This window comes from Aotus nancymaae, unplaced genomic scaffold, assembly GCF_030222135.1.
Source record: "Aotus nancymaae isolate 86718 unplaced genomic scaffold, 86718_ANA_hifiasm-v0.15.2.pri h1tg000041l, whole genome shotgun sequence".
In the NCBI taxonomy this organism is placed as follows: Eukaryota; Metazoa; Chordata; class Mammalia; order Primates; family Aotidae; genus Aotus; species Aotus nancymaae.
The window spans coordinates 36,431,198-36,455,294 of NW_026988455.1; the positions used below are offsets into that span (position 1 = coordinate 36,431,198).

The following is a 24,097-nucleotide window of genomic DNA, read 5'->3' on the forward strand; positions in this document are numbered from 1 at the left end:
TACATGTGAACCACTGGCCTGAGCTGAGTGACAGGCATCCCATTTAGATACAACATACATCCCTTCCTCTGTCCCCACAGTCCCCAGCCAGCCTGCCTCAATTATTTTAATTTTCTGCTAATTTTATAAAGACATGTGAGTTTGTTACTTTAAAAGAAGAAAATGTGTATTATATATTTATAATTTATATAAATATATATATTTGTATAAATTATAAATATATAAAATTTATAATTTATATAAATTATAAAATGTTTATATAAATTATAAATTATATATAATATATAACATAAATATATTTATATTTTAGCCCCTGCACAATTTATATATACATATATTTAAATTTATAAATACATATATATGTATTTAAATTTTAATTATATGTAATATATATTTACATATACAAATGATGCAGGATCTAAAATGAGACATAAACTAAAGCATCAGAGGTTTCAAGTAGGGTAACAAGACCTTAAAAAATGTTAGGGGCCACTCAGAGGATAATGCCTTACTTATTGGGTTCAGGAAAATTTGGTAATGAATGCCAAGTGGTTTAGTGAGGCCAGGAGACTCCCATTCCCTTACCAGTTATCCCTAGGCTGGAGAAAATGTAATTGTATTCTTTCCTCCTGCTGTTTTCAGTAATTCAGTCAACTTTTTTCTTGGTAGGTCAGTCCACCAGGGGTTCTGTGTTTACCAGTGCTGAACATACCAAGAACTGAATTCAACTACTTCACCGAGACAAGGTTTATTTTAGAAGAGCTAAATATCTCTGAATCATTCCACATATTCCGGGATGAAATTAACCTGCATCAGCTAAATGATGAAGGGAAGTTATCGATAACACTTGTTGGCAGTAACGTGCTGGCAAGGTAAGACCCACTGAGGCTCTGAGGTTTAATCCCTCAATGAAGGTTCTTCTGGGCAAAGTGTCACTTTATTCATGACTTTTGTGGTTTAGGGAGATGTATTAAAAGCAAAGAACGTGCTGGGCATGGTGGCTCATGCCTATAATCCCAGCACTTTGGGAGGCCAAGGCGGATGGATCACTTGAGGCCAGGAGTTCAAGACCAGCCTGACCAACATGGTGAAACCTCATCTCTACTAAAAATACAAAAATGAGCTAGGGTGGTGGCATGCGTCTGTAATCCCAGCTACTTGGGAGGCTGAGGCACGAGAATCGCTTGAACCCAGGAGGCAGAGGTTGTAGTGAGCTGAGATTGCACCACTGTACTCCAGCCTGGGCAGCAGAGTGAGACTGTCATAAAAAAGAAAAACCCAGCTGGGTGCTATGGCTCATGCCTGTAATCCCAGCACTTTGGGTAGCCGAGGCAGGTTGATCACGTGGTTGAGATCGAGACCAGCCTGGCCAACATGGTGAAACCCCATCTGTACTAAAAATACAAAAATTAGCTGTGTGTGGTGGCGGGCGCCTATAGTCTCAGCTACTCGGGAGGCTGAGGCAGGAAAATTGCTTAAATCCAGGAGGCGGAGGTTGCAGTGAGCAGAGATTGCACCACTGCACTCCAGCCTGGAGACAGAGCGAGAATCTGTCTCACAACAAAACAAACCCAAAAACAACAACAGCAAAGCAGAGGACATGCAGAGGAAAGGGAATACCTTTTTCTTCTCTTATGGCAAAATTCAGGTTATGCCAATCCTTCACTTTTACTTTTGTATTTCAGATATGACATCTTTAAGTGGAAAGTTCTTGTAAAATTGACCAAATTATGTTTTGTTGTTGTTGTTGTTGTTGTTTTGAGACAGAGTCTTGATCTGTCACCCAGGCTGGAGTGCAGTGGTGCGATTTTGGCTCACTGCAGCCTCCACCTTCCAGATTAAAGCAATTCCCTTGCCTCAGCCTCGAGTAGCTGAGATTACAGGTGTGTGCCACCATGCCTGGCTAATTTTTGTATTTTAAGTAGAGACAGAGTTTTACCATGTTGGCCAGGCTGGTCTTGAACCCCTGACCTCAAGTGATCTGTTCACCTCGGTCTCCCAAAGTCCTGGGATTACAGACGTGAGCAACAGCACCTGGCCTAAAATTATAGTTTTTGAACCATTTCAAACACTTTCTTATAGCAATACAATAGTCTTATGTATTGATGCTGAACATGTGTAATGAAAATTGAAATTAAACACTAGATAAAACTGAATCGTTCTTGGGAAAGAAATCTCAGTAGTGAAATGGAAAAATATGTAAAGATGGGCTATGAAGATCATTTGATTATTGATTTATTCATTCATAGCATTTTATACTACAAGAGAAAAATTGATTTTTTTAAATATTCATGTAGCTCAAACTTTTTATTTTATGGACAAGAAACTTGAAACTCAGTGTCACAAATGACTTGTCCAAAGAACCACATGCAGGCTGGACATGGTGGCTCATGTCTATAATTCCAGCACTTTGGGAAGCCAAGGCAGGAGGTTCACTTGAGTCCAAGAGTTTGAGACCAGCCTGAGAAACATGGTGAGACCCTGTCTCTACAAAAAAATACAAAAAAATTAGCTGGGCATGCTGGTACGCACCTGTAGTCCCAGCTATTCAGGAAGCTGAGGTGGAAGGATGGCTTGAGCCTGGGAGGTTGATGCTGCAGTTGCATCTCAGGTTGAGCTGTGAGTTCAAGGCTTCAGTGGGCTTTGATCACACCACTGCACTCCAGCCTAAATGACAGAGCAAGACCCTGTCTCAAAAAACAAAACAAACAACAAAAACAAAGAACCACATGTAGTTAGTAGAAGAGTTGGGATTAGAACTTGGATCTTCTGATTCTTTCAATCAATACTTAGGCATTGCTGACTCATGCAAGAATCTATAGGTGCCTAAGGAGGAATAAGACAAATTCTTTGTCATCAAGGACCTCATGAAGATGTCCTTTTGATAAGCTTTCTACTGCTACTGAATGAAGAATCACCAGTTAAACACTTCGGTAGTTTAAAATGTTAATTTTTCCCAGTTTGGCAATTTGCTAGTTGTCGATAACCTTAATGGTTGACATTGACCTTAGCATACATGAAATCAAACTTTTTTTACTGAATAATTTTGTATTTAACTTTTTAGGAAGCATATTTAGGTATGAATGTATTGTGATATCAGTCATGCAATTTATTTACTTACGAGGGGTTTTGAAAATAACCTGTGGCTACTTTTATCATGCTGTTCAACAAATGAAATTGTTTTGAATAATACTAATCATTGGCATGTGGCTAAATGTTCTGGGTAGTCGATTTGGCTGACTTCAATGATTGGTATTCAGGAAATCATATGCTTCACTAAATTTAAGTGCTAACTTTTTCAAACCAACAAATACCAAGAGACATAGATAAATACAATGCAGTTGAAATGTGAATTGTGGAACGAGTGTGTGTCAACCAAAATCTGAGGACTGGTTTTATTACCAATTAAAATGGAATAATGTAGGCTGATTTTGAGGCTGGGTTTGTGAACTGTAGCTCTGGAATTAAATAAATTGAAATCTTCATTTCTTTCATTGCCACTCATTTGTTTTTGACAGGTAGAAAGAATAAAATTGAATGTATCCAAACTTTGCTTCCTGCCTTTGCTAAAATCCAGCTCGATCTCACATATAAAGAATGATGGTAGAAGGAAAATAGGCCCAGTAGTGTTTTTTCTACACCATGATGACTGGATTTGCAAGCTTTGGAGCTAGGTTATTGGAGTGCAAATACCAGCTAGTCTATGCTAGATGTGTGACCTTACACAAATTTCTTAACCTCTTTGTGCTTCAGTTTTTAAATTTATACAATGGGAATTTTCTAGTGTAGTGTTCAGTGTCATTTTATGGAACTCATTTTACAGTATCTTTTTTTAGTATAAAATATGGTAATACACCTAAAATGTTTATAATAGTATCTGGCCTGCAGTGAAAGCCCTATAATGTTAGTTATTATTTTCCAAGAGTGCAGCACAGGATAAAGCTGGTAAGGTATGAAGATATTTTAAGGATTTGGGGAAAGTAAATCGTTTAAATGAAATGCGAAAATACATAGAATAAGGCTCCCGCCTTCTGAGTCATGTGAGTCCCCTCATATTTTTGGTTATTGAGAGGAAGCCATTTGTGTGAGAGCAGAGCGTTAAACTTTCCCAAAAGTAATAAGACATGCCATATCCCTTTCTCTTCCTCCCCTTCATTTGCTTTACAGCGAAGACAAAACTTTAGAATCAGCAGTTGTCAAAGTCATTAATCCGGTTGAGCAGAGCGATGCCAACGTCGAGTTCCCAGAGTCTTCCTCTTCCCTCGTGCTAAAGGAGATTCTCCAGGAGGCTCCTGATCTCATCACCGAGCAACTGGCTCATCGCCTCAGAGGTGAGAGATGGCTCTTCCTATTAAATACTGGAAGGCTTAATGGAGTGTCTCCCAGCCTGCTCATGTAGAAAGAGTGCGATCCATTCTTGGGTTAACAATCTCTTTAAAGACCACAGGAAGCTTCATCAGAGAGGCAGGGAGTAAAGAGTTTGTTAAAGAGTAGCATTATATTGAATATTAAAAATGTGCATTTAAAAATAGGCACGAGGGGCCTTTGCTGTTTCACTAGACAGGATTATTAAATGGACCTGCTGCACCTCTGTTGGGAAGCTGGAATAGCACCTCTGGCCATTTTAATCGCTTCCAGTGGTGATTCTTGCCCCAAGACAGCATGATAGGGACCAGAATTCCATGTTCCCAGTTTGAAATATCTGCTGATACTCTTCCATGCTTGGTTTATAAAATACCATTTGGATGGCAAAATACGCAGCCTTCATTTTGGTAATACTGTGTCAGGCCTCTTATAGTCAGATATCACCTCCTTTGCTCCTGTCTTGTAACATATTTCATCTTCACTTGAACTGTTTTAAGCCCTGGGGTCCTGAACACAGCATCATCAATTATTCTAGTAATCTCTCTTTCTTCTCCATCAGTGGAGCCCCCTGCTTCCAAAGAGTGGTTTTCAAGCTAGAAATTGTCGGTCGACTTTGGAATCACAGAATGACCACAGAAATTTCATTATTTACTCACAGAAGACACTGTTCTGGTTTTTGTATAAAGCATGTCCCTCCCTGCACCACCAATCCATTTTGAACACGGTAGACAGAGATTTTTCTCAAAAGTGTTTAACTCAGGAAAGTGAAAAACAGTGATGAACAGATTGAAATAATTTAAAAAGAAGACCAAAAGTATGTTGACTCGGCTCTTTTGAGGACTCTGTCCAATTCCTCTGTCTCTACCACACTTTGGAGGGGAAAAGGTCCAAGAGGTGTTTAATTCTTGTAAAGGTTTAGAACTGATGATCTTAGTAAATCTGCCTTAAATTATTTTTCTGGCAATGAATGTCTGTAAAAATGCTCTATTGGAAACTGTGCCATCAACTAAACTAAGTAAGCACAATCATTTATCTTTATGACAGAGCAGAAGGAAAATGAAGGTAACTGGGAAGCTCAGCCAAGAGGGAAGTTGTTCAACAGTGCGAATGTGTGGTGCAGCCAAGCACTAGAGAACATTTTGTTTAAATATCTTGTAAATTAAGAAGTTTGGTTAATTGTTGTGAAAATATATGTGTTATTTAGTAGAAAAGAAATGTAGTCAATAAGCAACTCATTATCAAAATTTTCTACAAATAGTAAAATAATATGAAACATACATTGGCACAAAGATATGACTTGTTGGTAATACTAACAATGATATTCAGATATAGGGAAATGGAAGGAATGCAGACCCTTTTGTTAATTGTCTTGGTTTTGGTTTGTAGAGCTACCAAAAGATAAAACTATGGTAAAGGATTTTGCTTCTTTTTTTCTAAATTATTTTACTATTTTTTTTTAGAGGTGGAGTCTCACCATATTGCCCAGGCTAGTCTTGAACTCCTGGGCTGAAGTGATCCACTAGCTTCAGTCTCCCAATGTGCTGGAATTACAGGTGTGAGCCACCACACCTGGCTAGATTTTGCTTTTCTCAACATCCGATGTTTTTCCTGAGGTTAGGCTTGAAGTGGCATTGGGAAGCTGGCAGAATGTGGACATCACCTCCTTTCTCTTGGAAATTGAAATGTGAAAGGATGAAGAGCTTCTGTCTGTGAAGCCTGTCAGTACTACTACTGTCATAAAAGAGCCAGGTTCATTAAACCCTGGGAGGTAAACATAGGGGGCTTATGGTGGAGAGAGGGCTCTGGAGACCTTTAGCCAATGCATATGTGTGTGTATGTGTATGTGTACGTATGTGTACATATGTGGAGGGGAGATGGAACATTACTAAATAGTTTTGGCAAGAGGGGACGTATTAGTCTGCTTTGCATTGATGTAAAGGAATATCTGAGATGGGGTAATTGATAAAGAGGTTTATTTCCCTCATGGTTCTGTAGGCTGCAGGAAAAGCATAGTGTTGGCATCTGCTTCTAGTGAGGGCCTCAGGAAGCTTCCATACATGTCAGGAATCAAAGGAGGAGCTGGCATACCACATGACAACGGAGGGAGCAAGAGAGAGAGAGAGTGAGGAAGTCCCAGACCCTTTTTAAAAACCAGATCTCAGGTGAATTCATTACCGCAGGGAGGGCACCAAGCCATTCATGAGGGATTGGCCCCCCGACTCAAACACCTCCCACCAGGCCCCACCTCCAGTATTCGAGATCACGTTTCAATATGAGATTTGGAAGGGACACACATCCAAACCATATCAGGGAAATAAAGGATGGTTATCCAAGGAATCTGCCTTTTAAAGAGGTAACTCAAATGTTCAGAGGTAAAAATTATTTTGGGGTAATAGGTCACTTTTTAAAAGCTCCTGAATTGTTAGTAAATATAAAAAAGCAATCAAGTTGGTCAGGCACGGTGGCTCATGCCTGTAATACGAGCACTTTGGAAGGCCAAGGAGGGCAGATTACTTGAGATCAGAAATTTGAGACCAGCCTGGTCAATATGGTAAAACCTGTCTCTACTAAAAATACAAAAATGAGCCAGATGTGGTGGCGGACACCTGTAATCCCAGCTACTTGGGAGGCCGAGGCAGGAGAATCGCTTGAACCTGGGAGGTGAAGGTTGCAGTGAGCTGAGACTGCGCCATTGTACTCCAGCCTGGGTAACAAGAGCGAAACTCTATCTCAAAAAAAAGGGAATCAAGTAAACTTTTGCTGTCATCACTGAATTCAATCTTAGAATTTATAGTTTCCCATTATGTAGTAACATCAAACCTAAAAGGACTTGTTTTCCCAGTTCCTATAAATAATTTTAGCATTCTTTATTTTCATAATATGGACAGTTCTCTTTCTAAAGGGTTCTCTTTATAAGCAGCTACCATGTTACTTTGGATTTTCAGGTGCTGTCAATAATCATTAATTTGACACACATTTTTAGAACTTTTTAAAATTATACTTCAAGTTCTGGGATACATGTGCCGAGTGTGCAGGTTGTTACACAGGTATACACGTGCCATGGTGGCTTGCTGCACTGATCAACCCGTCATCTACATTAGGTACTTCTCCTAATGCCATCCATTGCTGAGCCACCCCCCAACAGGCCCTGGTGTGTGATGTTCCCTTCACTGTGTCCATGTGTTCTCATTGTTCAGTTCCCACTTATGAGTGAGAACATGTGGTGTTTGGTGTTTTGTTCTTGTTTTTGCCCAAAATGATGGTTTCCAGCTTCATCCATGTTCCTGCAAAAGACATTGAACTCATCCTTTTTTATGGCTGCATAGTATTCCATAATGTATATTTGCCACATTTTCTTTATATAGTCTGTCATTGATGAGCGTTTGGGTTGGTTCCAAGTGTTTGCTATTGGGAATAGTACTGCAATAAACATACACATGCATATGTCTTTACAGTAGAATGATTTATAATTTTTTGGGAATATACCCAATAATGAGATTCCTGGGTCAAAAGATATTTCTGGTTCTAGATCCTTGAGGAATCACCACACTGTCATCCACAATGGTTGAACTAATTTACACTCCTACCAACAGAGCGTTCCTCTTTCTCCACATCCCCTCCAGCATCTGTTGTTTCCTGACGTTTTAATATCACCATTCTAACTTGTGTGAGATAGTATCTCATTGTGGTTTTGATTTGCATTTCTCTAATGACCAGTGATGATGAGCTTTTTTTCATACGTTTGTTGCCTGAATAAATGTCTTCTTTTGAGAAGTGTCTATTATCTTTTGCCCGCTTTTTGATGAGGTTGTTTTTTTCTTGTAAATTTGTTTAAGTTCTTTGTAAATTCTGGATATTAGTCCTTTGTCAGAAGGATAGATTATGAAAATTTTCTCCCATTCTGTAGATTGGCTGTTCACTCTGACGATAGTTTCTTTTGCTATGCAGAAGCTCTTCAGTTTAATTAGATCCCATTTGTCAATTTTGGCTTTTGTTGCCATTGCTTTTGGTTTTTTAGTCATGAAGTCTTGGCCCATGCCTATGTCCTGAATGATATTGCCTAGGTTTTCTTCTTAGAGTTATTATAGTTTTAGGTCTTATGTTTAAAGTCTTTAATCCATCTTGAGTTAATTTTTGTATAAAGTGTAAAGAAGGGGTCCAGTTTTAGTTTTCTGCATGTGGCTAGCCAGTTTTTCCAACACCATTTATTAAATAGGGAATCCTTTCCTCATTGCTTGTTTTTGTCAGGTTTGTCAAAGATCAGATGGTTGCAGATGTGTGACATTATTCCTGAGGCCTCTGTTACGTTCCATTGGTCTACATATCTGTTTTGGTACCAGCACCATACTGTTTTGATTACTGTGGTCTTGTAGTATAGTTTGAAGTCAGGTAGTATGATGCCTTCAGCTTTGTTCTTTTTGCTTAGGATTGTCTTGGTATATGGGCTTTTTTTGGATCCATATGAAATTTAAAGTAGTTTTTTCTCATTCTGTAAAGAAAGTCAATGGTAGCTTGATGGGGATAGCATTGAATCTATAAATTACTTTGGATAGTATGGCCATTTTCACAATATTGATTCTTCCTATCCATGAGCATGGAATGTTTTTCCATCTGTTTGTGTCCTCTCTTATTTCCTTGAGCAGTGGTTTGTAGTTCTCTTTGAAGAGGTCCTTCACATCCTTGTAAGTTGTAATCCTAGGTATTTTATTCTCTTTGTGCAATTGTGAATGAGTATTCACTCATGATTTGGCTCTCTGTTTACTATTGGTGTATGGAATGCTTGTGATTTTTGCACATTGATTTTGTATCTTGAGACTTTGCTGAAGTTGCTTATCAGCTTAAGGAGATTTTGGGCTGAGAGGTTGGGGTTTGCTAAATATACAATCATGTGATTTGCAAAACAAGATAATTTGACTTCCTTTCTTTCTATTTGAATACCTTTATTTGTTTCTCTTGCCTGATTGCCCTGGATAGAAGTTCCAATGCTATGTTGAATAGAAATGGTGAGAGAGGGCATCCTTGTCTCATGCCAGTTTTCAAAGGGAATGCTTCCAGTTTTTATTCCTTCAGTATGATATTAGCTGTGGGTTTGTCATAAATAGCGCTTATTATTTTGAGATATCAATCAAAATACCTAGTTTATTGAGAGTTTTTAGCATGAAGGGGTGTTGAATTTTACCAGAGGCCTTTTCTGCATCTATTGAGATAATCATGTGGTTTTTGTCATTGGTTCTGTTTATGTGATGAATTACTTTTATTGATTTGCATATGTTGAACTAGCCTTGCATCCTGGGGATGAAGCCCACTTGATTGTGATGGACAAGCTTTTTGATGCGCTGCTGGATTTAGTTTGCCAGTATTTTATTGAGGATTTTTGCGTCGACGTTCATCAGGGATATTGGATTGAAATTTTCTTTTTCTGTTGTTGTGTCTCTGCCAGGTTTTCGTATCAGGATGGTGTTGGTCTCATAGAATGAGTTAAGTAGGAGTGCCTCTTTTTCTATTGTTTGGAACAGTTTCAAAAGGAATGGTATCACCTCCTCTTTGTACCTCTGGTAGAATTCAGCTGTGAATCCATCTGGTCCTAGGTTGTTTATTATTATTTTTTTGGTTGGTAGGCTATTAATTACTGCCTCAATCTCAGAACCTTTTATTGGTCTATTCAGGGATTCTACTTCTTCCTGGTTTACTCTTGGGAGGGTATATGTGTCGAGGAATTTATCCATTTCTTCTAGATTTTCTAGTTTATTTGCCTACAGGTGTTTATAGTATTCTTTGGTGGCAGTTTGTATTTCTGTGGGATCAGTGGTGATATCCCCTTTATCATTTTTTATTGTGTCTATTTGATTTTTCTCTCTTTTCTTCTTTATTAGTCTGGCTAGTGATTGATCTATTTTGTTAATCTTTTCAGAAAACCAGCTCCTGGATTCATTGATTTATTTGAAGGGTTTTTCGTGTCTCTGTCTCCTTCAGTTCTGCTCTGATCTTAGTTATTTCTTGTCTTCTGCTAGCTTTCGAATTTGTTTTCTCTTGCTTCTCTAGTTCTTTTAATTGTGATCTTAGGGTGTCGATTTTCGATCTTTCCTGCTTTCTTCTGTGAACATTTAGTGCTATAAATCTCCCTCTAAACACTGCTTTAGCTGTTTCCCAGAGATTCTTTTACGTTATGTCTTTGTTCTCATTGGTTTCAAAGAACTTATTTATTTCTGCCTTAATTTCGTTATTTACCAGTAGTTATTCAGCATCAGGTTGTTCAGTTTCCATGTAGTTATGTGGTTTTGAGTGAGTTTCTTAATCCTGAGTTCTAATGTGATTGCACTGTGGTCTGAGAGACTGTTTGTTATGATTTCCATTCTTTTGCATTTGCTGAAGACTGTTTTATTTCCAATTATGTGGTCAATTTTAGAATAAGAGCTATGTGGTGCTGAGAAGAATGTATATTCTGTTGATTTGGGGTGGGGAGTTCTGTAGATGTCTATTAGGTCTGCTTAGTCCAGAGCTGAGTTCAAGTCCTGAATATTCTTGTTAATTTTCTGTCTCATCATCTGTCTTATATTGACAGTAGGGTGTAAAGTCTCCCACTATTATTGTATGGGAGTCTAAGTTTCTTTATAAGTCTGTAAGAGCTTGCTTTATGAATCTGGATACTCCTGTGTTAGGTGCATATATATTTAGGAGAGTTAGCTCTTCTTGTTGTGTTGATCCCATTACTATTATGTAATGCCCTTTGTCTTTTTTGATCTTTGTTGGTTTAAAGTCTGTTTTATCAGAGACTAGGATTACAACCCCTGCTTTTTTTGCTTTCCATTTGCTTGGTAAATCATCCTCCATCTCTTTGTCCCTTTATTTTGAGCCTGTGTGTGTCTTCGCACGTGTGATGGGTCTCCTAAATACAGCACACTGATGGGTCTTGACTTTTTATACAATTTGCCAGTTTGTGTCTTTTAATTGGGGCATTTAGCCCATTTACATTTAAGGTTACTATTGTTATGTATGAATTTGATCCTGTCATTATGATAGCTGTTTATTTTGTCCGTTAGTTGATGCAGTTTCTTCATAGTGTTGATGGTCTTTACAATTTGCTATGCTTTTGCAGTGGCTGGTACCAGTTTTTCCTTTCCATATTTAGTGCTTCCTTCAAGAGCTCTTGTAAGGCAGGCTTGTAGGTAGTGACAGGTAGGCAGGCAGGTAGTGACAAAATCTCTCAGCATTTGCTTGTCTGCAAAGGATTTTATTTCTCCTTTGCTTATGAAGCTTAGTTTGGCTGGATATGAAATTCTGGGCTGATAATTCTTTCTTTTACGAATGTTGAATATAGACCCCCACTCTTTTCTGGCTTGTCGGGTTTCTGCAGAGAGATCCACTGTGAGTCTGATGGGCTTTCCTTTGTGGGTAACCCGACCTTTCTCTCTGGCTGCCCTTATCATTTTTTCCTTCATTTCAACTTTGGTGAATCTGATGATTACGTATCTTGGGGTTGCTCTTCTCAAGGAGTATCTTTGTAGTGTTCTCTCTATTTCCTGGATTTCAATGTTGGCCTGTCTTTCTAGGTTGGGGAAGTTCTCCTGGATAATATCCTGAAGAGTGTTTTCCAACTTAGTTCCATTCTCCCCATCACTTTCAGGTACACCGAGCAAACGCAGCTTTGGTCTTTCCACAGAGTCTCGTTATTTCTTGGAGGTTTTTTTGTTCCTTTTCATTCTTTTTTCTCTAATCTTGTCTTCACAGTTTATTTCATTAAGTTGATCTTCAATCTCTGATATCTTTTCTTCTGCTTGATCAATTTGGCTATCATTACTTATGTATGCGTCATGAAGTTCTCATGGTGTGTTTTTCAGCTCCATCAGGTCATTTATGTTCTTCTCTAAACTGGTTATTTCAGTTAGCAATTCCTCTAACCTTTTTTCAAAATTCTTAGCTTTCTTGCATTGGGTTAAAACATGCTGCTTTAGCTCAGAGTTTATTATTACCCACATTCTGAAGCCTGCTTCTGGCAATTTGTGAAACTCATTCTCCATCCAGTTTTGCTCCCTTGCTGGCAAGGAGTTGTGATCCTTTGGAGGAGAAGAGGCATTCTGGTTTTCAGAATTTTCAGCATTTTTGCACTAGTTTTTCCTCATCTTCATGGATTTATCTACCTTTGGTCTTTGATGTTGGTGACCTTCAGATGGGGTTTTTGTGTGGATGTCCTGTTTGTTGATGTTGATGCTATTACTTTTGTTTGTTTTCCTTCTACCAGTCAAGCCCCTTTTCTGCAGGTCTACTGGAGTTTGCTGGAGGTCCAATCCAGACCCTGTTTGCCTGGGTATCACCAGAGGAGGCTGCAGAACAGCAAAGATTGCTGCCTGTTCCTTTCACTGGAAGTTTCGTCCCAGAGGGGTACCTGCCAGATGCTAGGTAGAGGGCTCCTGTTTGAGGTGTCTGTTGACCCCTGCTGGAAGGTGTCGTTCAGTCAGGAGGCACGGTGGTCAGGGACTCACTTGAGGAGGCAATCTGTCCCTTAGCAGAGCTTGAGCACTGTGCTGGGAGATCTGCTGCTTTCTTCAGAGGCAGCAGGCAGGAACGTTTAAGTCTGCTGAAGCTACTCCTACAGCTGCCTCTTCCACCAGGTGCTCTGTCCCAGGGAGATGGGAATTTTATCTATAAGCTCCTGTCTGGGGCTGCTGCCTTTCTTTCAGAGATGCCCTGCCCTGAGAGGAGGAATCTAGAGAGGCAGTCTGGCTACAGCAGCTTTGTAGAGCTGTGGTGGGCTCTGCCCAGTCCGAACTTCCCAGTAGCTTTGTTTATACTGTGAGGGGAAAACCACCTACTTAAGCCTCAGTAATGATGGACACTCCTCCCCCATCAAGCTCGAGCTACCAGGCTGACTTCAGACTGCTGTGCTGGCAGCGAGAATTTCAAGCCAGTGGATCTTAGCTTGCTGGACTTTGTGGGGGCAGGATCCACAGAGGTAGACCACTTGGCTCCCTGGTTTCAGCCCCCTTTCCAGGGTAGTGAATGGTTCTGTCTCGCTTGCATTCCAGGCACCACTGGGGTATGAAAAAAATCTCCAGCAGCTAGCTCAGTGTCTGCTCAAATGGCAGTTTTGTGCTTGAAACCCATGGCCCTAGTGGTGTAAGTACCTGAGGGAATCTCCTGGTCTGCCAGTTGTGAAGACTGTGGATAAAGCATATCTGGGCCAGGATGCACCATTTTTCATGGCAGGGTCCCTCATGGACTCCCTTTGGCTAGGGGAGGGAGTTCCCCAACCTCTTGGGCTTCCTGGGCGATGCAACGCCCCACCCTGCTTCTGCTTGTCCTCCATGGGCTCTACCCACTGTCTAACCAGTCCCAATGAGATGAGCCAGGTACCTCAGTTGGAAATGCAGAAATCACCTGTCTTCTGCATTGATCTCGCTGGGAGCTGCAGATCGGAGCTGTTCCTCCTATTCAGTCATCTTGCCAGCCACCTAGGGACAATCTTTTTTTTTGTTTGAGATGAAGTCTTGCTCTTGTCGCCTGGGCTGGAGTTCAATGGCACGATCTCGGCTCATTGCAACCTCAGCCTCCCGGATTCAAGCAATTCTCTTGCCTCAGCCTCCAGAGTAGCTGGGATTATGGAAGCCTGCCATAGTGCTCACCTAATTTTTGTATTTTTAATAGACACAGGGTTTCACCATGTTGACCAGGCTGGTCTCGAACTCCTGACCTCAGGTGATCCACCCGCCTAGGCCTCCCAAAGTGCTGGGATTACAGGTGTGAGCTACTGTGCTCAGCCTGGAACATATTTGTATGTATTATTCTAGGTTTTGAAAGAATGTCAATATTTTTATACACATCTTTGCCATAAGGAATTTTGGAAAATGTGTTTCCTGAAGTCATGGGACTAGATATTTATGGCTGAGACTGGAAAGAATCTTTAAAAGCATCATAATTAGACCTTGATGGACAGTATATTATTATAACCATTGTACCAAAAAAACTCTAAATTTACTATGAGCTAAGTACTTCATCGATTTGATTGTCCTTTGCTTTTCATTCCCATGGCCATATCCTAGAACACATCATGTTTAGGCACGCTGGTGTGCTGTAAATGGACTTCAGGTGGGCCAAGATATTGATTCCCTTGGTTATTGCAGAAGGCTTTATGTATACCTCTTAGGCCACTGTGCTAGGGGGGTGGGGGGGTGGGGAAAGTCACTTTCAATGTGTTCCTTAATATGCAAATGGTTGGACCGACTCTTCCTTAGTCTTGCTTGTTAGCTCCTTTTCCTCTTCTCAGCTTCTAAGTGTTGGGTGACTAAAACTTGACCTTTTTCTCTATATGCTATCTTTAGGTGAATTTATTTAGTTCCAAGACTTTAAATATTATACATAGGCTGATGACTGCCTGTATCTCCAACTGTGACCTCTTTTTAGAATTCTAGATTTGTAGCCAATGGCCACGTGACATCTTCACCTGCTTGTCTAATTAGCACCACCTCTTTAACATGACTGCAGCAGAACCTTATAGTTTCTTGTACCTCCAAACCTGCTTTTATTCCAGTTTCTTCATTTCAGTAAACCACCTGATTGCTTAAGCCATAATCTAGGGGTGATACATGATTTTTTCTTTTGCCTTCTGCTCCCATTAATCCATCAGCAAGTCCTGCTAACCCTCCATCCAGAACATAACATGACTCCCTCTACATTTTCCATGATCACTGCTAGTGATCCAGTTCAAGATTCCATTCCGCCTCCCTTTGACAACTGCCATAGCTGCTGGCCTGTTGCCCTGTCTCCTCCGTAAAACCCATTGCCCGTGAAGTAGTCAGAATGACCTTGTAAACTGTAAGTCAGGTCATTTCAACCTCCTGCTTCAAACCTGTCACACTCAAAATCCAAGCATCCTCCCTCTACCCCTACAGACCACCACGTCATCGCTTCTCTGCCTATTCTCACCTCACCTGATAAGATTTCCCCCTTTCCCACTGTGTTCCTGGCACAGGAGCCTTTCAGCTTTTCAGATATGCCAAACTCTTTCCACTGTTGAGAATTTACAGAAGCCGCTCCCTCCTTCTGGAAAGTTTGTTTTTCTCTATAATATCTCCCTATCTCTCTTTCTACCTCTCAGGAGCCTCCTCTTCCCCCTTGCTTCTTCACTCCAGGATGTAACTTTATGAGAAAACAGACCTTTATGTTGTGTGCATTGCTTCACTGCTGTGTCTCTGGGACCTAGAAAAGTACCTGGCACATAGTAGGCCCTCGATAAACACTGTTATGAAAGGAATTTTGCAAGATTGTTTATGTGCTCTGTATGTTTATGGCTGTATTGATTTCGTTAAGCTGCGATACTTTAATTTCCAACCCACTTCAGTCCATCCTTCTAACATTCTTAATGTGTAGAATTTGGATATTGTTCCTTCTAGTTAAAAAAACAAAAAACAAAAACCCCTTCTTTTAATCATTTACTTTTTAGCTTTTAGAAATCCTAGTGTTTTGCAGGCGTTTTTATTTTCACTATTCGGTTATATAAATAAATGAGTAAATAAATAAATAGATGTAATTTTAGCCTTTTAGTGGAGTATAATACTGTGCACCAAAAAGAATGCAAAACATATATGTAAAATCACATATAAACGGTTCATGGAATTATCACAAAGTGAACACCCTTTTAACAATTATCGGGTAAAGAGAAAGACCTTTTTGTGCTCCTTCCCACCACGATTTACTTTCTACCTAACTAGCGTTAACAAGTATTCTCTTTTTTCTTTTAGGCAGAGTCTCGCTCTGTCGCCAGGCTAGAATGCGATTCTCCTGCCTCATCCTCCCAGTAGCTGAGATTACAGGCACGCACCACCACGCCTAGCTAATTTTTGTATTTTTAGTAGAGACGGGGTTTCACCATGTTGGCCAGGATAGTCTCAATCTCCTGACCTTATGATCCGCACACCTCGGCCTCCCAAAGTGCTGGGATTACAGGCACGAGCCACCGTGCCCGGCCAGTATTCTCATTTTTGTGGTACACTCTTCTTTGCTTTTCTTTATAGTTTTAACATCCCTGTGTGTGCCCCATAGAGGTGCAGATGGGTTCTGGCTGCTGTGTTTGTTTTTTGTGTTTTTGAGACAGGGTTTCACTCCTGTTGCCCAGGCTGGAGTGCAATGGCGCAATCTCGGCTCCCTGCAACCCCCACCTCCAGGGTTCAAATAATTCTTCTGCCTCAGCCTCCCAAGTATCTGGGATTACAGGTGTCTGCCGTCATGTCTGGCTAATTTTTGTGTGTTTAGTAGAGACAGGGTTTTGTCATGTTGGTCAGCTGGTCTTGAACTCCTAGCCTCAAGTGATCTGCCTGCCTTGGCCTCCCAAAGTGCTGAGATTACAGGTGTGAGCCACCGTGCCTGGCCCATGTCTGTATTTGTATGTTATATAAATGGAATCATATAGTATATATATTCATTGTTTTTAGATCTCTACCTTTGTATTAAGTAGAGGATCTACTTGTATAGGTTTATCTATCTATGTTATTATTTTTTCCCTTCTTTAATAAAATATATGAGGATGCTTATAAAAATGCATACAATATAATAAAAGAGAAGAATAGGTCAAGGTCAGGAAAAATATAAACAAGTACAGAAAAGGATAAGATCAGATAGAATTATAAATTTGGAGGAGTAAAAGTAGTATTTGATTTGAAATTTTGGATATAAGCTTCCTGGAGCCAATGAAAAAATTAAGAAAATGATTAATTATAATATTCATATTTTTACTAAAATAAACACACATACCAGTTTCTCATTTTTAAAAGACATAATTAAGTCTAAATACATTTTTTTTGCATCAGTCTTGAAAAGACACCTGATCATGTCATAGATACACCCTCGCTGTCCTTTTCCACATGCAATGGGGACATGTACAGGAATTGGGCACAGCATGTCAGATACTTCCTACTCCTCAATCAGTATATGGGGGTTGCTTTAATAACTTTATTTTTTAATCAGCTTTCCCTTTAGTCTAGCAACCTTATTTTCTGCTCCAAATTTCTTTTCTATACATGCTGATGTTTTTGTCTAAATCCAAAAACTACATATTTAAATGCAATCATGTTTGAATCTTTTTAGTCTTATGCTTACAGCTGTAGCTACATATCAGTGTTTGCATGATGGTATATTATTGTATTCAAACATTGAGGTAGAACGTGATTGTTATGGATGTTGTTTAAAGGATCATCTGTATACTAGTTAGAGGTATGTGCCATGTTGCCAGCATAGAAATAACGTGCTTGTGTTTCTCTAATAATGTCCCCTGTCACTCTGTCCTTTGGGCCCTGGCAGGACAGTCATAGATAAATGTCAACAGGCGACTCATCTATGGCCAAAATTTGTTCAGGCTTTGTGGGAGATTTAATAAAACAAATAATTTACATGTTGAAAAATTAATACTTCTTACAATTGCTAGGTCTTGCTGTTGCTTTTTAATAGGATATACTCCAAAACTTAGAATTTTCAGGAAACAAATCATTAGCATCCACTTTTGTTTGGAAAGGCACATACTTATCTAAAAATTTGTGTGTGTGTGTGTGTGTGTGTGTGTGAGTGTGTGTGAAGAGAATGTGCTCATGAGGATAAGATCAGAAATGCCCCTGAGCTTTGGAAATGAAATCTCTTAGCATCTCCCTTTCCTTGCCCACCTGTTTTTGCTGGGTTCTTCTTTGTTTTCTTTCTCTTCTGCCTTTTCTCCTCCTGTTCTTAGGCTTCTCCCTCCCCCTGTCTGATTCTAAGATAATTTTGTGGTCATTTTCAAAGGCATAAAGTTTCCATAAAGTCACATTATACAGTCTTGGTGGCTACAGTTGGTGCCTGGTTATGCCCTGGGTTTGTGCCAAAAGCAAACACTTATAGACTCACCAGACTCCTCAACCTGTATTCTTTCATTTCTCCGGAGATGTGTGCTAGAGGACTACTGCCAAATTTAAGCTCCATTAAATTGCTGAATCATCACATTGGGGATTGTGTGCACATTCACACACGCACATCACATTTGTATTTGTGTGCGTGTGTGTTTCTGGGAACCAGCTGGCAATGAGATTTCAGCCACTGATTACCAGGCACCCTTAGATCAAGACCACACTTACTCAAATGGCCTTTCACTTTCATTTGTATAAGGCCTTGACAGAAGCCACAGGACAAAGAGAAAGAAGAGCAATTGTTCTTAGCCTAGTACTAAGTGAAAAACTAATACCCCAGGTTTTTAAAATTTAAACAAACTCTCTCCTTCCTATTGGTGGTTTCATTTGACCTTTAATAAAGAATAGTTGCTTGCTATTTTAATAGCCTGGATTAACAGCTTCAAAAAGATCCTTTTAAGGAAGTCAAATAGGAAAGGAAAAGAGCCAGTTTTTTTTTTTTCTCTTGCCCAACGAGTGAATCATCCCTCTCCTGAAATGGTTACAAAGTCCAGAGGGAATTACATTTCCCGTTTTGCTTAGGAAGAGGGAGGACTGTTTTGCTTAGGAGGAGGATACTTCGGGTAGAGAGAAATGCTAGTTATAAAACCAGAAAGATTCCTCACCCTCAAGAGTGTTCACTATTTCTCTGTCACACAAAGATAAGATAATCTTTATTCTTAAATTCAGACATTTTAAATTTATGGGAATAGTTGACAGTTAATTGGCTTCTTTTTATACAACTTCTGACCAACATGTAAACTAGGTTGTATTTCTTTTTTCTCCTTCCTTCTATTTTTCCCCTCCCTCTTCCTTTCTGTTATTCATTCCTGAATTGTTTCAATATGAAAAAAATCAATCCTAGGTAAAAGAAAAAAAGATTTAAGCTCCTTCTTTTCTGCTAAGAATTTATCATGCAGACTATGCCTTTACTGTGTTGAATGTTTTCCCCAAACAATTTCTGACTTCATTAGATCATGTTTAATATTAATGTACTGCAATTGCTTTTGGCAAGAGGTCCTTCACTTCTCCATTCTTTTGAGGAAAGAATATTCTGGTTGATTTCTTTTCTAATGGAATGAAGTGTTTGTTACTATTTCCTCATAATTGCTTTCTTCGTTGCTTGCTGTTAATCGCTCCTTCCCTCAACCCTGCCTATAAATAGCTGGGACACTTTGGGGTATGTCCTTATGGATTTCAGTATTTCTTTCATTCTGCAAAACTTGCTGTAAGTTAGGTCAATGCTCCCTACAAAAATAGATTTGAATTTGCTGAGAGGTGTCTCTGGCTGCTGTAAGTCATGATACAGATAAATAAGTTTGTAATTAACTGAGTTTCTAACATAAAGTAGAAAAATTTGCCATAGATAAGTTCCTGAGATAAAGTTGGGATGTAGCCTTTCTTATGCAGTAAAAATAACTCAGAGTATCATGAGCATCTTTTAAAATTAGTTTTCATACTTTAATCAGTATATCACCTGCTTTGTAATAATCAAGTCAAACTTAGCTATAAGCCAATGTTCAGATGTCTGTTTTCACTAAATTATTCCATAGGTCTCTGTTTAATGTAGCATCTGTTAGATTAATTTCTGAATACTGCCTTTCCATTTTACATATTTAAGAAATAAGATCCCCAAATCAAAGAAATTGGATTCTTGGTTTAACTGTAACCAGGGCACATTAAGTATTTAATACTTTGATGCTATTGCATTTTTCAATTTTTGATTTTTAATTATTTGTGGAAATACAGGCAATTTTGTATTATTGACCTTAATGAAGTGAACTTGCTAAATTTACTGACTATCCTGAGCTCATTTGTAGATTCTTTGAGCTTTTTTATGCATATAATTGTATCATCTATGAGGAAAAACAGTGTTTATTCTTTATTTTCCTTTATTTATACTTTTTACTTCTTTTGCTTGCCTTATTGCACTCTGGTTAGGATTCACAGAGCAGTGTTGAATAAGAATAACAATACTAGGCATCTTGGGGCCGGGTGCAGTGGCTCAAGCCTGTAATCCTAGCACTTTGGGAGGCCAAGGTGGGCAGATCACCCAACATCAGGAGTTTGAGACCAGACTGGCCAATATGGCAAAACCCCGTCTCTACCAAAAATACAAAAATGAGCCAGGTGTACTGGCACACGCCTGTAGTCCCAGCTATTCAGGAGGCTGAGGCAGGAGAATCACTTGAACCTGGGAGGCAGAAGTTGCAGTGAGCCAAGATCACAGCCACTGCACTCTAGCCTGGGTGACCGAGTGAGACTACATCTCAAAAAAAAAAAAAAAAAAAAAAAAATTAGGCATCTTATTCTCATTCTTTATTTGAAGTGGAAGTCTTTCTGTATTCCACAATTAACTGTGATGTTCGCTTTCTGTATTTGGTTTTTATAAATGCCATTTATCAAATAAAGAAGTTGTCCCCTATTTCCACTTGACTAAGATTTCACATAATGATTAAGTTTTAGATTTTCTGAAGTAGTTTTACTACTTGACATCCATCTATCTAGGTGATCATAGGATTTTTCCTCTTTATTAATATGGTCAATTATAATTGATTGCTTTTTGAATATTAATTTGTCATTTGATTCTTCGGAAATCCCTACTTGATGGCTATACAATATCCTATTATAAATTGTTGAATTTGACTTGGGACTAGTTTTTAAAAAAGTTTTTTGCATCTATATTTATGAGAGAGACTTACCTCTATCTGTTCTTTCTTGTAATGCCCTATCAGGTATTGGTATTAAGGTTATGGCAGATTCAAAAAATTCATAAAATGAAGATATAATTCTTTAGACTTTTGGGAAATCTCTCATTTTCTATTCTTTGGAATAATTTATGTAAAATTAACAGTTCTTAAATATTTGGAATTATAGACTTAACTTTGGATTCATTTTTAAATATATATAAAACTATTCATATTTTTAATTTCTTTTTCTGCCAGTTTTGGCAAGTTGAATTTTCCTAGTGGTGTCCATGTCGTCTAAATTTTAAAACTTACTAAAATCAAGTTGTTAGTATCTTCTAATGTCAGTAAAATCTGTTGTTATGTCACAATTTCATTATTAATATGGGCAAACTATGTCTTCTTTCTCTCCTGGCTCTTTTTTTCTTGAGTTGTTTTCAAAACCACTTATATTAGTTTTTTCCAGAAATCAAAGTTTTGTTTTATTGATTTTTTTCCATATGTGTTTATTTCCTTTAAGTTTTGCTCTTATGTTTATTATATTTGTCTTTCTACCTTTTTTAGGTGAATTTAATGTGTGTGTGTGTGTGTGTGTTTTCACACTTATGCTTTTAAGGCTATAAAATTTCCTCAGAGCACAATTTGAGTTGAATCCCACAATTTAAACTGTCATATTTTCATTCTTTCTTAGTTGAAAGTATTATATATTCTGATTTACATTGTGATTTCTTCTTTTATCATGAGTTATTTAGAAGTTCATTGTTGTTTTTGTTTTGTTACTGTTTTTAGACTATTTTTCATGTAGCCACAAGCTATAACTCTATAATGGCTACCTTTTGAAATTTATTAGAACTTGATCTCTGCTTCAACAGATGATCGATTTTGGTAAATGTTTCATTTGTACTAGAAAAGAAAGTGTAGTCCACCACTGTTGATAGCAATTTAATATACATTAATTAGGTCAAGTTTGTTACTTGTGTTGGTCAAATGTTCTATATTTTTGCATACCTTTTCCTTCTGGTTCTTACAGTAAGAGATGTGTTACAATTTCTCACTGTGACTGTGCGTTTATCTCATTTTTCATCTAGTTTTGTCAGTTTTTGCTTTATATGTTTAGAAGCTATGCTATCAGTACATACAAATTTAGAATGATGTGTCTTCCTGAGGATTGGCCCTTTATTACTATAGAAATATTTGTCTTAATCTCATGTAATTCTTCTTGTTTTGTAGTCCATTTTGTTTGATATTAGCATATTACACCAACTTTCTTGTGATTGGTGTTAGCATGTTGTATCTTTTTCTATCCTTTTACTTTCAATCTTCCAATGATTATATTTAAGGTGTGCTCTGCTAAACAGTTTATTGTCATTCTGGTTTCTAAAATTCAGTTTGATAATATTTATCTTTGAATCGAAGTGCTGTGTCTCTTTATGTTTAATGTAATTGCTGTTACATCTGGGTTTAAATTTATTATTTTGCTGTTTGTTTCCTATTTGTCTCACATTTTCTTCTTTTCCTCTCATTTCTTTACTAAATAAGTATTTTTGATATTCTTTTAGTGGTTACAACAGCAATTACAACATACAGTTAAAATATCATGTAAACTGATAATTTTATTATTTCCCTGACAATCTAAGAACCTAAAACATCTTCTCTCTACTTAGCCCCTCCTCAATTTGTTACTATTAAAATGTATTTTAATTATGCATGTATAATACTTTAAACTGTTTAAAATATTACTGTAATTGTTTTATACGTGAAAGTTGATTTATTCTTACCCACATATTTACATTGTCCCATGTTTTTCTTTCCTTCCTGAATTTCTTTACTTCCTTATGGAATAATTTTCTTCTGCCTTAACGTTTTCTTTTGGTGTAGATTTTGTGACACATATTGTGAAATTTTTAAATTTTTTCTGAAATGTCTTTATTTTGCCTTCTTTTAAAATTTGTTTTCACTCAGTATAGAATTCTAGATGGGCAATTATTTTATATTAGCACTTTGAAGATATAATTCTATTGTCTTTAGACTTTCATCATTTTAATTGAAAATTCAATCATACTTTTAAAGCCCTTTTTTTCTCTGAGTGTTTTAATTTTTTTTAGCAGTTTTACTATCAGGCATCTAGAGGTGTTTGTCTTTGCCTTTACCCTGATTTGGGCTCATAGTTTTCCTTTTCCTTTTCCTTTTTCTTTCTTTCTTTCTTTCTTTTTTTTTTTTTGAGACTGAGTCTGGCTATATCACTCAGGCTGGAGGACAGTGGCATGATCTCAGCTAGCGGTCACATCTGCTTCCTGCATTCAAGCGTTTCTTGTGCGTCAGCCTCCTGAGTAGCTGGGATTACAGGCGCCCACCATCACGCCCGGTTAGTTTTTGTATTTTTAGTAGAGACGGAGTTCTACTATGTTGGCCAGGCTGGTGTGGAACTCCTAACCTCAAATGATTTACCCACCTCGGCCCCCAAAGTGTTGGGATTACAGGTGTGAGCCACTGTGCCTGACTCATAGTTTTTCTTTAATGTTTGAATAATGTCTTTCATCAATTTTGAAAAATTAGTATACCCATTGCCTTTTCAAATATTGCTTCAGCTTCATTCTTTCCTCTCCAAGGGGAACTAGCGCCTATCTGTTAGACTTCGCTCCATTTCTCCATCTCTCTTAAGCCCCTCTATGTATTTTTCATCATTTTTTCTCTCTGTGTTTCAGTATGGTTATTTTCTTCTGACCTATTTTCTTTTTTCACTAATCTTTTCCCCATGAGTCTAAACTGCTCTAAACACATTTGAGTTCTAAATTATTAAATTTACAGTTTTGAAATTTCATTTGATTATTTTACTTACAGATTCTAATTCTCTGTTGTAATCCTTCAGCTATTTTTTAAAAATCCCCTCTGATTCTGTTTCTGTTCTTTTCCTCATGAGTTTATTCTTCTAGAGTTTCCAGTCATTTGTTCTGTTTCCTTTATGACTGGTAATTTGTTATGGGTGGCTGAATAGTGTATATGAAAAATGTAGACATGATGAGACCAGAGATGACAAAATTCTTTTGCTCTTGGGAGGATTTACTTTTGCACCTCAAAGACAGAAGAATGGCAGATAAAAACTATTCTCTGCTTAAGCCAATTCAAATTGGGATTTCGGACTTT

General features: G+C 38.2%; 1 protein-coding gene across 9 annotated transcripts in view; it reads left to right on the forward strand.

The window, feature by feature from the left end:
• The window catches only part of PRUNE2 (prune homolog 2 with BCH domain), a 292,750-nt gene that overhangs the window by 52,838 nt on the left and 215,815 nt on the right, over positions 1–24,097 (forward strand). For all 9 annotated transcript variants that reach the window (XM_012474548.2, XM_012474544.3, XM_064361635.1 and 6 more), the window contains exons 3-4: positions 670–872; positions 4,168–4,331. In XM_012474548.2, coding sequence (XP_012329971.2) covers positions 670–872; positions 4,168–4,331 — 367 coding nt within the window. The remainder of the gene's footprint in view (positions 1–669; positions 873–4,167; positions 4,332–24,097) is intronic.